Raw genomic sequence first — 15,951 nt, 5'->3', positions numbered from 1 at the left:
TTCTGAGCAAGTGGGAAGTTCAGCGTGTGTCTCCACCACAGAGGTGCTGCACCGCTCCTCCCCTGAACCTCTCCTACTAGCTTCCCTGGCTCCCCCCACCCAGGGCTGTATCTCACCCATCCATGCCTGTACCTGCACAATCGTTTATCATCTATCATCTCTCTACCATGTGTCTGTCATTTATTTTGAAGTACTGAAGTATTTCAGCTTTCTAGGCAGAAGCCCCACTTTAACCATCCCCTAGTCCTTTTTCACTGCAGTTTCAGATACGGTCTTGTGCTTTTGCCCAGGCCAGCCTGAGACCACAATCCTCCTGTTAGTTGAGATTAAGGTAGGCACCATCACACCCAGCCTTACAATCATTTTTTGAAACACAAATTTTTCTTAATGCCTTCAATGTCTTTCCACTGTCCTTGAGATATAATGGAACCCCTGAGAAGCTGGACAAGCCCTGTAGGATCTGTATTTCCCTTTTTGCCCCAGCCATCTTTCTAGCCTCTTTCTGGTTGAGCCCCTGTGCATACACATCTATAAAATGGGGTTAGAGGTTCCTACCTCATCGGCTTGTTGTGGGAGAGAATGAACCAAAATGAAGGGAGATATGAACACCAGGACCTGAGCTTTGGCTATTACTTGTCCCCCTCCCCCCACCACCACCCTGGCTCCTCCAGTTGTGGCCAGTCTGAAAGTCACCTGTCACACATGCACGCTCTCCCTTCTCTGCCAGATATGTTGGCAATATGTCGCACGGTGGCTAAGCTCTCTTTCTTTCTTTCTCAGCTAGCTTCCTCTGAAGCCTTTGTGGATTCCCCAAGCACAGCCCATTTGATTATAAAGCATTGCTTCATGGTTGTCTCTTCCTTCCTCCTGCTATCCCCTCCCTGTGGCTGCTGGTTCATGGCAGCTGCAGCCGGGTCTCTGTTCCTCTCTCATAGCCCCATCTCTGACACGCAACAAAACAGACACTCAACAAAGAGGTGCTTAATGAAGGAATCCCAATACCTCCATGCATTCAGCGACTTTTCCAGACCTCTGCCCTCAGCCCACCATGCTCAGCATTCACCCAGTCCAAGAGGCCTTACTAAAGAAAGAACCACAGAGCACTGCAAGCAAACAGGAAGTACAGACTTCTTTGGAATGAGGTCCCTGAACTAAAGGTTACAGAGACCATTGCGAGATGAGATGAGACTTAGGACATTGCAGGGTCACACACCATGATGCACTTGGTACACAGCAGCCCTGAGGCTCTCCCAGCACACGCCTGCAAAGTCAGATAAGCCAGTCAAGGCTAGGCTTCCACTCACAACTGGAAACTGAAGTCTTCTAAGAACAGGACACATGGTAAGTATATCTTCTGAAAGGGCAGCTGTGGCAAACATGGCCCAGTCACGACGAGTCTGCAGATGATTCCAGAAAGTAGGAAAGAGACTGGGCAATGACAGCCCATACCTTGTAATCCTAGCTACTCGGGAGGCTGAGATCTGAGGATCGTGGTTTGAAGCCAGCCAGGGCAGGGAAGTCCACGAGGTGCTTATCTCCAATTAACCACCAAAAAGCTGGAAGTAGAGCTGTGGCTCAAGTGGTAGAGTGTTAGCCTTGAGCACAACAGCTCAGGGACAGCACCAGGCTCTTTGTTGAAGCTCCAGGACCAACACACACACACACACACACACACACACACACACACACACAGCAAATGGGAGAGAAGCTTGGATTGTGTGCTGCAGCAGGAGTAGGAGAAGAAGACAGCGATGGGGCAAGGTGTGGCCTTACCTCGTAGTGGCCAATGGTATTTAGCTTGGTTATTCCATCTTCCAGAATCACAGAGGAGCTGTCGATATCGAGAAGTTCTTTCTGCCGTGTTCCCACTTGCAGTTCTGGAAACCGAGGTTGGGTGTGTTCACTTTGAGAATCATAACAAAGAACCTGACCTGTGTCTACGGCGCTACTCGCACAAGCTACTAATAAATACATGAAGGTGAAGAGAAAGTGCGACAGCACTGAAGGTGTGTCGACAGAAGCACACTGAGGGCCTGAGTTTGCATCCCGAGTTGGCTCTGTTACAGTAGATGACTTTTTTCAGAGTCAGACTGAAGCGAAGCCCAGGGGTGATGCCACCAAAGATAAACTCATGTGTTTTCTAAGGGGCCACATGCCTTGGACTGATCCCCAATGCTGTGTGTGGGGGGTGGTGTTCAACAACAGAGGCTTAATATAATCTCTTCTCACAGGATGCCTGTCAGCAGGCCACACGTGCTAATGTACCAGTAGCACAGGGTGCAAATACCCCACAGGTTGACCACCTGTGCCCTCAAGTCAGGATGTGGCCATTATTGTGTTAATATTAACTCCATACACAATAGGTGAAATTGCACACAAATTTGGAATCCTGGTCTCTCAATCTCTCCCTCCCCCCCCCCTCAATATGGTAATGGTTGAGTGCCCTAATCCTAGCTACTCAAGCTATTCTGCAGGATTATAGTTTGAACTCAGCCCAGGCAGAAAAGTCTACAAGAATCCATCTAGTAAAAGCTGGGCTAAGGGCATGGTTCAAATAGTAGAATAGCATCCAAGCAAGTGCAAGAAATAAGCACTGCAATCTGGGTTCAAATGCTAGTAGTAACACACACACACACACACACACACACACACACACACACTCACTCACATGAGGTAATTCCCATCCTGCAGCCTACATGGTCCTCAGCTGTATCCATAGACGGCAAGTCTTTTCTCAGTAAAGTCAGGCTTCAACAATTCCTATTTTGCCAAATAGTAACACTCCCTACTTAGGTACATTCTGTCCTTTTGGGCATTTGACTTGTGTGCCTCTGCTATTGGGGTTGGAATTTAATTCAAGTTATGTATGGCTAGCTTAGAAGGATTTGTCTCCATTTCCACGGAGGTCATTGGAGTGGCACACAGGAGTGTCACAGGGCTATTATTTACATGTTCCTCATTTGCAAGCAGACAACACAAGGGCACGGCTTGTTCTGCCCCTGCCTTCCAACTTCAGGGATGCTTGATTGGCATATCCTCAAGGCAAGGATGGCCCCGCAGAGGCATGTAGGGCTGAGCTGCTGGGCTGCTGGGCTGGTGTACCTGTGTCCTTCTGTGATCAAAGCCACACATTTGCAACCTCATGGAAGTTGATTTCGATTGGCCCTGGTTTCCTGGCACTGTCATGCTGACCGTGCATGGAATCACATGAGCTGAACCCTCCTGGGGCTGCCACCCCCTGATATGCCACTGGAAGGAACTAGAGAAGTGATGGAGAAAGGCACGTAAGCTCCCTGCTCCCGCCACCCCCCTTTGCTGGCCTCCCTCAACTTTCCCAGGCTCTGCCTGAAGGCTTTTCTCAATGGCTTTAGTAGGAGGTTTGATTGGAGGGGGAGGATTTTAATTGCCTGCTTAGTCAAGGCCTACCATTGCACTTGGAAGGAAGATGAACCTTGTTCTACTGTCTATCACTACCGAGGTTTTACTCTTCTTTCCTGTCCCATTATCTGCTATAAAATCCTCCAGCAGTCTCCTGGGAGGGTTGCGTGGAGCTCAACTTTTAAAATGTTGATGAACATTTGAGTGAAGTAGAGCCCTGCTAGCTGCTCCCGCATATGCTCTTCTTTGCAGTATACCAATAGTTCCCACAAATGAATTCAGAGCAGCTGCTGCTCGGCGCTGAGGGAGGACGGAGGATACAGCTTAATGCAGGGTGCGATTAGCAGGGAGGAAGATGACCTTTCCAGCCTGCTGGAGTTAACACACGGAGGCTGAGCCACCCACTAATGACACGCTCCGTATCACAACAAACAAATCAAACGCCAGGGTGAAATGCAACACACACACACACACACACACACACACAGGGCAAGGCATTTCTACCTTATTGTACTTCTCCACACAAGGTGATTCCATGTGGTGTCAGGGTTAGCAATCCTGTGAAATCTGATTTACAAATCTATCTATCTATCTATCTATCTATCTATCTATCTATCTATCTATCTTTTTTAATGGCATCTTAGAAGGATGAGATCTTTCAGGAAGAAGCAAGATGCTTGCTTGCAAGAAGGCAAAACAGCCCCTCAGCCCCAAAACATGCTCTCAGGGGACAAGGTGGGCCACCTAAATGTCACCAAATAGGATCTATGGGCAAGTGGGGGACGAAGTGGCTAGTGTCACCTTACCGAGACCAATTTCACTCAGCTGAAGTCCGTAGGGGGAGCCGTTTTTGCTTAAGAATGCTTGGAAAATCTTTTCTTTGGCTTGGCCTATGGTGTCACAGTCAAGAACGTTAACTGAAATATTCCGGCAGACATCTGCACTCTCGTTTTCTGGGATTTTTTCAAAGACGACATTTAATGCCTGCAAGAATATAAACATGTTTCCAAGTCTATTAGATAATTGCGATCTGAAAGGCATTCATGAAAAGACCCAAACCTACTAATACCACTGACAGCAAATTAGCAAATACCTATCACATTATACTCCTTTAATCTTTTCTCTATATTCCATTCTTTTCAGGGATAATGGGAAGGAAAACACAAAGTTAAAACTCTCATTACAGAGCAAGCATTGACTAAATCTGAGCGGAAAATCCATATGCACGTAAAAACATTTTTTAAAAAGAAATGGGGAACAGCTGGGCGTGGCTCACGCCTGTAATCCTAGGAACTCAGGAGGCTGAGATCTGAGGCTTGGGCTTCAAAGCCAGCTAGGGCACTACAAAGCCTTGAGACTCTTATCTCCAGTTAATCTCTAGAAAATGGGAAGTGGGACTAGGGCTCAAGGGTAGGGCAGTAGCCTTGAGTTGAAGAGCTCAGGGACAGCGCCAAGACCCATGACCACCACTTCCCCCCCCTCCAAAAAAAGATGGGGGAGGATTTCTAATTCCATCCTTAAAAGCGGTTTGGAAAGGTTCACAGGAATGAGGACAAAGTGATCATTTTTTCCTATTATTATTCTCAGAACCATGGAGTACAAGAAGTGAAGTTCCAGGTGACAAGAAAGGTTACAGGGTCCCTGTATCGATCGCACGGATGAGGTCACTTTTTACTATGCAGCATTAATTATGGTAATAATCACCTCCACCTCCACTGACAACAGCTTCAGTCAGATGGTCCTGAGCAGTCACTGAAAGACTGAGATTCCCACCCTGTACAATCATGCTTGCGTGAATTACATTTCAGGGCCTTAAATTTCCTCAGTTAACATTCAATCTGGGCAGCAAAAGCTCAGGAAGCAGGGCTGTGTGTTGTGTATGTGGGAAACCACACATCTGGATCATCACCACAGGAATCCAAAAGCCTGTCATTTACTTCAAATATGAACATACACATTTAAAAGAACTCAGGTGTTGTTGTTGTTGTTGTTGTTGTTGTTGTTGCTTTGGCAGTCAAAAGACTTGAACTCTGGGCCTGGGTGCTGTCCCTGATCTCTTCAGCTCAACACTAACACTCTACCACTTGAACCACAATGAACTCAGTTTTTCCTTACCACAACTCCTCCAGGAAATGGATGCAGGGAAGAACCCCACACATTGTGTAAAACAGCAAATCTCTGACACCTTGTTAACTACAGGGTCCACGTGATGTGGGAATGGTGTGTGGTAGGGATGCAGAGTTACTTCAAAGTTTGGTTTTGTTTCTTTTTTTTTCTGGTACTGGGGCTTGAATTCCAAATCTTGTGTCCTTTCATGTTTGGCTCTTCTGCTCAAGGCGGAGCTCTACCACTTGAGTCACACCTCTTTTCTAGGCTTTTGCTGTCTCACTGGAGATGAGTCCTTAGAATTTGTGTGCCTCGGTTAGATTTGAACTTCAGGCTCAGCTCTCGGCCTCCTGTGTAGTTAGGCTTACAAACGTGAGTGACTAGCACCAGACATTTCAAGTTTTTGATCCTGGCTCAATGAGGGAATAAAAAATAATGAGGCGACAGGAAAAGTAAATAAAAACCCAAATAATTCAAAGAGATTGGAGATATTTATGATTACCTGAACTTTAAAATGCATAAAGGACTGGAGAAGGAGCTCAGATGTAGAATGTTTGCCCATGCAAACCCTGAATTCCATCCCTAGCATGACACAAACTTAAAATATCAATTAAGATGGGTAGAATAGAATCTGCCTTCTAGCAATGTTAGAAAGATGAAGGAGTGATGACCAGGAGTTTGGCCTCGTGGTAGAGTGCTTGCCTATATGCACGAAGACCTGGGTTCGATTCCTCAGTACCACAAACATAGAAAAAAGCCAGAAATGGTTCTGTGGCTCAAGTGGTAGAGCTCTAGCCTCGAGAAAGCCCAAACACAGTGCCAAGGCTCTGAGTTCAAGGCCCAGGACTGGCAAAAAAAAAAAAAGGATTGAAGGGGTGAATACACTGCAGAGGAGTGGGTCTATGATGATAACCGTCATTATGATTGAAGGATATTACTGCTATGCTGTGTTCAACTCTGACCTTCACTGGGAAGCCGAGCTTCAGCCCATAAAAACAGGCTACCACTGACTGCACGCTCAACATCTGTCAGAGTAAGGTGCTGTGTGCTTGGATCTGTTTAGTATCACACAGATGAATGAAGAGTCAGAAATGGTGGAGAAGCTACTTCCCAGAAGCTTCCAAAGGTGGAGAGGGTGGGTCACGATTTGACCCTAGATCTGACAGCACCTGATCTTGGACTTCTCAGTGTCTACAAGGGTGACAAAGACATGGCTGTTGCTGAAAATGTACCCAGTTTATGATATTCTGAAATAATGGCCCAAAAGACTAAGATAGATGCCTTTAGATCTTGTCCAATCAATTCTGCTCATCATTAGTATGAACAAGCTTTGGTTCAGCTCCAATCCAATGATGCAGATTCCCAGTCAGTGGCATGTGAACCCCTGGCAAAGGAGTCTCTGCTGCTATCACTGGCTCCATTTTCAAGCGAGAGAACTAACTGAGGTACAGACAGGCTAAGCAACTTGCTTGGCAGAGTCTGGAGGCAAGGCCTGGTTTGCCTGTGGTGTTGGCCTCACAACTATGGGGCTGGTGTCCCTCCTTCACCTCCCGGGCTCTTGAGGATCCTCCAGGTTCAGCTGTAGCCTTGGAATTTTTGTGACCTCCAGGAGCCCTGTCTGTCTGTCTGTCTTAGGCCAGATGTTGGCAGAGTCCTGGGTTCATGCTCCAGTGTATCTGCATCTGTGCAGAGACTTGGGTGGGGGCTGTGTCTCCCCATTTGTGGCCTCCTCATGGGGGCACTGGATAAAGCAAAGCCATTTCGCAGGGCATCCCACATAACCATCCACAGAGATCCCCTTTGAATCAGGAACCCTGCATCCTAGCTTGAGTAATAGTGTTATAGGTATTTAGGAAATATCTTTCTATTATCACCTAAAGGGCACTATTGTCTTTAACAAAAACACTTCTTTATTGGCAATAAATGCTTTACAAAACCATACCCAAAAGGAAAGAGGGAAAAAAAAAACCCTTAGCTGCATGTAAAATAATGTAATCTGCTACTGCTTCCACAGCTAGATGGGTGGAAAAGAGGTAAAATGGCATTTTACAGAGTCCATGGGGAATTCTGAGAGGAAATTCAGACACCAATTGATTTGTGTTCATTTTTTACGCTGTGAAGACTTGCTGCTTAAACAGCAGTTTCCTGAAGCATGTGCATAGTGGGCAGGGGTGGGGACTCGGGGCGCCACCCTGGGCCTCCCTTCTGTGCTGGACACATGCCCCAGGTAGAAGACCTCACCCTCACCTCTTGAAAGTACCCTTCCTCGCCCACTGACCCAGGCCTGGTGGCTTCTTTGGTGACAGGGGATGCAGGGCAGGAACGACACAAGTCCTTCTTCTTAGTTAGGAGAGACCTGTGGGATATGCTCAGCCTTTGGACACACCTGTCACCTTGGTACTCTGGGGTAGACAGGACAGGAGGACCGTGAACAGCACCCCCCACCCCCACCCACCCACACACTGTCATTCTCTACTCTTTAGTAGCTGTGGGTGTGTAGGCATGACAGCCCACTTCTCTAGAGTTTTAAAATTCTCACTGTTCCCATCTCAAAGGAACAAGAGGATGGCAGTCGTATGCACCACCCTCGGTGTTCGCGCTGCGAATTAGTACACATCCATTAATCCCAGGAGCTCCCAGGAGGCAGAGTCCAGTGTCGTTCTCATGATACAGATGACAAACAGGTGCACAGACAGGTTAAATCAGATGCACAAGGTAGCCCAGCAAGTGACTACGACCTTCTAGGGCTACATTCTCAAATACTTAGTGATGCTGCCTCTCACAATAAGCAAAGACTTTATGTAAACAAGCATGGTCCAAAGCTACAGTATAGGTAGGGGTTTGTTCTTGATAACCACAAAAGGGTAAGTGCTTTAAACCACACACTAGCCCCCCTTCCGAAGTGTGTCCCTCTTTTAGGAAACACTCCAGCTATCAGCACAGCTGAGGTGACAGGGCTGGTGTTCATCCAACAACCAGTCCCCGTCTTTGCTAAGGAAGAGCAGTGGGTCCCTCTAAGTCAGGAAGGGCGCACACATAGTGGCACTTCCCCAGGTCTCCTTCTACTCCACCAGGGACTGATCGTGTGACCAAGCTCTAGCCAGTGACAAGGAAAACCATAGGTTTTCTACCCCATGAAAGGGGAGAATAGTGCTTGGAGCTGTGGCAGCTATTTTGTGCATGAACAGGAGGAGGGTTGTGACACAAGAGCACAGAGGTAGTGACCCAAAGCTCAGCCTTGGGGCTGCTTACCTCAGACTGCTGTAAGAGACAATCCTGACAATCCTGAGCTCTTACTATTTCAAACACCATTCGCATGCTTGCTTGTTTCCCCCCTGCCCCTCCCTCCCTCCCTCTTTCCCTCCCTCCCTCCCCCCCTCTCTCTCCTTTCTTTCTTTCCTTTCTTTTTCTTTCTTTCTTCCTTCCTTTCTCCCCCTCCTCCTTCTCCTCCTTCTTCCCTTCCTTCCTCCCTTCCTTTCTTTCCTTTCCTTCTTTTTCCCTCCCTCCTCTCCCCTTCCTTCCTTCCTTTCTTTCTTTCTTTCTTTCTTTCTTTCTTTCTTTCTTTCTGTCTGTCTGTCTGTCTGTCTGTCTTCTGAATGTACCCAAACTGACAGAGTTCACTTTGTCAATCCTGAGGTAGCTAAAATCTCACACTCATTCATCTCACATCTATTGTGCACAGGCCATTACAAATGCAACCAAGGAGTTTCTAGCACTCATCCAGCTGGAAAGGACTGGGCGACTGGCAAAACTGTGGCATGAACATACATTGTAGGACCAGGCTGAGTAGGGTAAGGGTCTAGGAATGCTCTAGGGGTTGTGAGCAATACTGCCTCTGCTGTGGAATAGAATATTTGAAGGGAGAGGAAAAAAAGGCTGTTTGGAAGAGGGTGCATTTGGATCAGTACTGGAAAAGAGGTACAGGACCTGAAGACTGAGGCCTCTGGATATGGAAATGGTTGGTTACGTAGTCTGTTAGATCCATGAATGTCAGGTTTTCATCTTTATCTTGAACAATCAGGCTAGGAAGTGTAGAGAAAGAACCCTACTTCCTCAGGTTGGAAGGTAGTATGGATCACTTGTAGACCAAATTTGGTTTCCTTAAACAAGGGAAAGAAAGTGTCAAAGACAAAAAGGGAGCAGCTCTGGGTCCCCAGTAATAATAGCTAGTACTTACTGAACACTTACCAGTACTGAGAATAAAATCTACTGATTTCATCTAATCATCACAACTCTGTGGGGGAAGGGGTTACTATAATTAGCCTAATTTAACAGGTGGAGAATCTGAGACAGGTTGAGAAACTCCTCCAAGCTCACAGAACTGCTGGGGTCACAACAAGAATGCATCCAGATTCTTTTTTAACTAAAAAGCCAGAAGAGCTGTCAGCCATGCTAAGGTCCTTGGAGAGATGAGGAGATGATTGGACAGAGAATGGGTACAGGAAATTCAACTTCCTGACCTTAGTTTGGTTTTGAACCTCACAGAAACCATTGCTCCTCCAAACCAGGAACCCAGGTACCAACCCAAATGTGTTTGCAGAGCACAGGCTCACTTCCCAGCCTTGGCTGTTAGCCATGGTCACGTGATCAATTTCTGACCAATGACATTAGGTGGGTGTGTTCTGTGGCTGTCCCTGGGGAAACTTCCTTCAAAGATAGCTGGTGACATCTGTACCTTTGCTTACAGCCCCTCTGAGGCGCTGCTACAGGAATAAGGAATAAAGCTGGTGTCTTGGACCAAGAGATGTCTTTAGGACCACAGAAAAGAGGAGGAGCTGGGATTAAGGACATCTCAGAGCAGACTGCCAGCCTGGGTTGTTCACTCCACAAGAGAATTGGCCACTTACTCCCTAAACTCAATCTCTGATCTGTACAGTTGGGATGGGATGAAAGCCCATATTGCCCAGTGCTACCAAGAAGACAAAGCCATCTGCAGACGTCTGACCCAGAGTTCACAGGGAAAGGCCCAGAACATGTAGCATTTCCAAAACCAGCCTCAGGAGTAATTGTTCAAGTTTATCACTCTCCATCTGCTCGCACCTGCCCAGTGGGATATTATCTCCTATTGGTTGTATATGCCCAGATACAGGAATTATGCTTAACAGTTTTACTAATAACCAAATACATAGGCATTTAACGAATGTGTTTCCAGCTGGGCACCGTGGCTCTCACCTGTACTGTAATACTAGCTACTCGGGAGGCTGAGATCTGAAGATCCAAGTTCAAAGTCAGTCTAGGCAGGAAAGTGTGAGATTCTTACCTCCAATTAACCACCCTAAAGCAGGAAATGGAGTGTAGTAACTCAAATGGTAGAGTACCAGCTTTAAGCAAAAAAGTTCAAGGACAATGCCCAGGTCTTCAGTTCAATTGCCAGTACTGGCACGTGTGCGCGCGCGCGCGCGCGCACACACACACACACACACACACACACACACACACACACAAACATACACACACAGGAAAGAAGGAAGGGAGAGAAGGAGGGAGGGAAAAGGGAGGAAGGGAGGGAAATGGTTTTCAAGTCATTCAACTACTCTACATTACCTATCCGTGGATCTAAACTGCTCAGACTAGCACAATATTGAAAAATGGGAACTTCCTCTAGTGTATAGCAAGGTAGGTGTATTTTGTGCATATCCTCAAAAGAATTTAGGACAATTTATGGATGAAGAAAGAGGGTGAGTGGCTTGCCCAAGGTCACATAGCCAATAAAGTGGCTAACCCAGATTCAAACCCAGAACTGTCAGAGCACAGATACCATAGCACCTAGACATAGAACCATGTTCCTGTTTCATCAGTGGTTTTCTCAGCAACCCTGCACACAATTTGGCAGCTTCCAATATTGAGGAGGCAGGGAAATGAGGTTGTGTGTGTGTGTGTGTGAATCAAAGGTAGAGAAGAGAGGCGGTTTCCCCCTGGGAGGAAGATGGTCTGCCTCATTAGTTGCTTTACCTTATTCCTGGCTAATGAGGGCAGGGAGGCTGTTGCATCCTGGCTGGGAAACATTATATTACCTAGAAAGTAATTGTCAAAGAATTTATTATGAACCAGTAACTTCAGTGTAAACAGTCTTAGAGCAATCATTGCATTCATTAAGTAAAACCTATAAAATATATTTCTAATTCCATTTCAGGGCCAAATGAAAGTCAAGAGAGAAGTCTGCCTCTTAGAGCAAACTCAGAAACACTGCTAAGTTTTCCAGCCGGGGTACAGCAGCCCTGCTTATCCTGGGTTCTGAACTCACAGGCTATCAGGCCTTTCTCCACTGCTCTTTCCTTGCACACCCCAATTGGACTTCCCCAAGCTTCCTGGATCTAGGGGCTCCCCTACTTGTACTGTACAATGGCAGGGAGGGGTAGAAGACAGTGTAAAGGAGCCTTTTTTCTAAAAAAAAAATAAAAGGTTTGTTGCCAGAGTGGGCAGCTGAAAGGTGGAGAGCAGACAAATGGAGAGAGAGAGGGTAGATAAATACAGTCACTATATATATATATATAAATATATATATATATAGAGAGAGAGAGAGAGAGAGAGGCAGGTACCTTGGGATGTGGGGGGGGAGTTGGGAGAGATGGAAGGGTGACATTCATCAAGAATACATCATATTTGACACGTTGACTAGAAATCCCTCTGTACAACTACTTAATGGTAATAAATTGTGGGGGGGGGGGAGTTGGAGAGATTTTCCCCAAATGTAAGGCCCTCACCAATGTTTCTATTTTTTGTAACATTTCCAATATTTTTTCCTAAAATAAAGTGAGCAAAACTATCTGATTTAGCTCCCAAAAATTTCTTTCAATATTTTTGCTGACTGTTGTTGCAAAGAATCTCACGAGTTTAGATTTGTGGACAGTGACAAGCTCTGCCATTGCTATGTCCCCAGGAGTGGAAAGAGACCACCTCTTTTTTAGGTAAGAGAAAGAATTTGATTTCTTTTTCTCTATCATGTTAAGTACAGAGTAAAATTGAGAAACCTTTCTGTGAAGGGCTGGTTAGTAGTAGACATTTAAAGTTGTCAGGGCTCATATACTCTGTTGCAGCTTCTCAACTCTGCCACTATAGCAGAGAAGCAGGGAATGAATGAACATGGCTGTGCTCCAATAAAACTTTATTTATAAAAATAGGCTGGGGGCCACATCTGGTCCACAGGCTGTCATGGCTGATCCTTGCTCTAGTGGAAGGCTGACTGTGGCATTGATAAAAAGTCAAAGCTAGGAAATATTTTTACCATCATTTGCAATAAAAGTTACCGTTCTCTGAAAAGTACACATATAAATAAGGACGTTAACAATGAGATAATAAAAGTCACATCTGAAGCAAAGAGAATAAAATTAAATACTTTTGTACTTTGATAACTAAATTATGTTTCTAATTCCAAGATTATAGGTGTGAGAAGAAAGACTGAAGAGGAAAACCATTTAAAACCACTCAGAGTTAATTTTTCATTTTCCACGGTTTGCCATCAACTGGGGAATGACTTATCTAACATGATTATAAAAAATGATTTCACTCTTTGATCAAGAAGCTGAGAACACTAACTACAAAGTTAGTAATGGTTTTAGGATTATTGTAAGTCATATTGGAAATGATTTGCACTATGGCAGAAAGAAAAAGAAAAAAAAAGAGCTCAAGAATTCTTAATTAACTTCCTGGTTTCTCCACAAATGCTACCAGTATTAAAAACAAGACTGTTGAAGTGCAAACATCAGGATTTAATGAACAACGGGATGTAATTGAAGTAAAAGAGAATGACTTAATCGGGACAGTGGGTTGTTTAATTATGAGGATAATGGATCTTCCACAAGGACAAACTAAATGGAACCAGAGCACTGGAAAGAGGTATGGTCAGAAATACGTGGACAAGAAACTTGTGTTAGGGTTAGGAAATGCTTTGTTGTATATGAAATACTTTATTAAACATGATTGTCTCCAAATAAAAACCTCTGGGAGGAAAAGACACTAGTGTAGGCTCACACAAACCTGTAATAAATCATAATGGAGGCATTACGATTTCTGCAGGCGTGTCTGTGTGCTTTTTGAAGAATTTCTAATAATCTTGAAGACTTGCTTATAGATATGAGAATGAGTGCAATATTCTGTTTGTCGGAACACTGTTTTGAGGCTGCTAAGATTCTATCTCTCAGATACAGCAGATTGGCAAGCTCATTTCCTGGGTTTAAGAGTTCAAAAAACCATTTCTCGCTTAACTTTGATTACCAGTCAACCTTCTCTTGCTAATTCAGCATGCTTGCTACGAGTTATTGGTTTTTCTCATCTCCTCTTGAAAGTGAGGCAGCAAATGTCCTTCTCCCATGTGGTCCATATTCCTGGAACTGAGATCCTTAAGCCTTGAGGCACTCTGTTCAAAAATCAAGCCCTTGACAGGAGGGAAAGCCAGCCAGAGCTGGACATGTATTATCAAACAGATTCTAACATGCCTATGATTTTGCAGTGGGGAAAACCAGCAGAGTGCTCATTTTCTGTCAAATGGGAATTCCTGAATATTGAAGGAAATCTAGAGTGCTGCGTGGACATAGCCTTTCCTGGTATTAGAGGGGTCTGCCTCACTGAATACCAGTCTGGGATGCCTAGTTGGTTGTTTGTGGTGGGGGGCGCACGGGGGACAGGAGAGTGGCTTTGTGGAGCTTTGCTTAGATTGAGGGAAGACTGGTATTTTCAACCCCAGGTACAAGGGAGAATGAAAGCATGACTGCAGAGTCCATTTGTTAGCATAATATAGCATCAGAAATTGGCAGGATGTCTTTATGTTCTAGAAAACACCTCACACCTCAGGGAGATGGCGTCCTAATCTTAGAGGTGTGAAACCTAACTTTTAAGGTTGTTAGACAAGGTGCTGTGTTTGGAGAGGTGCAGGGATTTGGGGGCCTTTTCTCAAAAGTCCTGGCCATGGCACTAGGCTCTGTCATTTCAAGTTCAAGCTACTATTCTAGATTTGAACTTTCCTTTCCTTGAAAGAATACACACACACACACACACACACACACACACACACACACACACACACACACGGGCCAGGAGTTTGGCCTATTGGTAGAGTGCTTGCCTAGCATGCACGAAGACCCAGGTTCGATTTTTCGGTACCACATACATAGAAAAAGGCTGGAAGTGGTGCTGTGGCTCAAGTGGTAGAGCTCTAGCCTTGAGAAAAAGCCCAAGGACAGTGCTCAGGTCCTGAGCTCAAGCCCAGGACTGGCAAAAAAAAAAAAAAAAGAAAAGAAAAGAAAAAAGAAAGAATACACACACACACACACACACACACACACACACACTCATGTTTGCTCACCACACCTTGGTTTTCAATTACATAAACCACCTCAGGCAAATTTAGCAAAGCAAGACTTTAAAACCCACAGGGTGTATATCCTGGGAGGGAGAGGAAAGGGAGGTGGGAAGTGGGGAGGCTGGGGAAGGGAAGAAGGGAGAAAATTAGAAATATGATGATTCAGGCTGGGAGAACTTGCCTGGAAGGAAATGAAAAACTTTAAATTTTTTATATTGACCTTCCGCTAACATTTTGTCACACAAGCTTAGACAGGATCATGTGCCTTCTCTTGAGCTTCTAGTATAATCAGACACCATGAAAGCAAGGTTAGGACAGGGGCCAATAAAAGGCATTAAAAATTGTATTTCAAGGCTAGGCCCTTAGAAACAAACGGCCCACCCCTTTCCAGTGTCAGCTCTATCCACTGGCAGATCCAAATTTGCAAGGGAAGATATAGATTTAATTTTTCATTCGCTTTTCTCCTTAGGGGTTTTAAAGGGGGTGATTTTTTTTTCAAGAGTCAACATGAATTTCTGAAAGATCAAGTAACATTTTGATGATGAGTAGAGGGCTAACAATCAGAAACACATGGTCTTAATTGACTGTGAAATAATGTTTTGAAATGAAAGGGAGAGAAAGCTTTTAGATGTAAAGCATTTAAAGGACTGAAACCCCCAAAGTTGCTTCAGGCAGCTGACTTCTTCCCCCACTCCACTTCCTTTTCTCTCTTTTCTGTCCAGGTGCAATGTTTCCATGAAAATGCTAGAGCACTGCAATCTAGCCACCCCTCTCCCCTTGCTTCTTCCTACCCCGCCTCCCCCCAACCCCAGACCTATATTCATTTGCAAGCATTTCTCTTTGAGGGCTAGCTGGGCCCATTTCATGTTCTTATAACAAAATCCCAGCCTCACCTTGGGTTGGGTGATCCCTAACAGAAAGTGCTTGATGGAGTTCAAAGTTCTGGGAGTCCAAGAGAATGGTGCTAGCTGGCATCTTCTGCCCTTGGATGAGGACTACAAGCTGCACCATGCTGGGTGAACAGCAGTAAGACAAGGGAGTGTGGGAGAGAAGGGAAGCAAGGACACAGGAAACAGGCTCGAGAAGTGCACAGATGATAATGACAGAGGGTCAGAGCTCCTCTGACCTAATTAACTTTTTTTTCCCCTCTGGAGTTTGAATTCAGGACC

At 45.3% G+C, this 15,951-nt stretch overlaps 1 protein-coding gene across 1 annotated transcript in view; it reads right to left on the bottom strand.

Annotated features, from left to right (window-relative positions):
• Positions 1–15,951, bottom strand: part of Plxnc1 (plexin C1) — a 150,587-nt gene that overhangs the window by 19,601 nt on the left and 115,035 nt on the right. Inside the window, exons 22-23 of the mRNA XM_090328397.1 lie at positions 4,185–4,362; positions 1,774–1,877 (exon numbers count right to left, since the gene is read on the bottom strand). Coding sequence (XP_090184523.1) covers positions 1,774–1,877; positions 4,185–4,362 — 282 coding nt within the window. The remainder of the gene's footprint in view (positions 1–1,773; positions 1,878–4,184; positions 4,363–15,951) is intronic.

The sequence above is a fragment of the Megascapheus bottae genome, chromosome 2, assembly GCF_031878675.1.
Source record: "Megascapheus bottae isolate mThoBot1 chromosome 2, mThoBot2.hap1, whole genome shotgun sequence".
Lineage (NCBI taxonomy): Eukaryota > Metazoa > Chordata > Mammalia > Rodentia > Geomyidae > Megascapheus > Megascapheus bottae.
The sequence above is the reverse complement of the archived record's forward strand: the minus strand, read 5'-3'. Positions and strand labels throughout refer to the sequence as shown.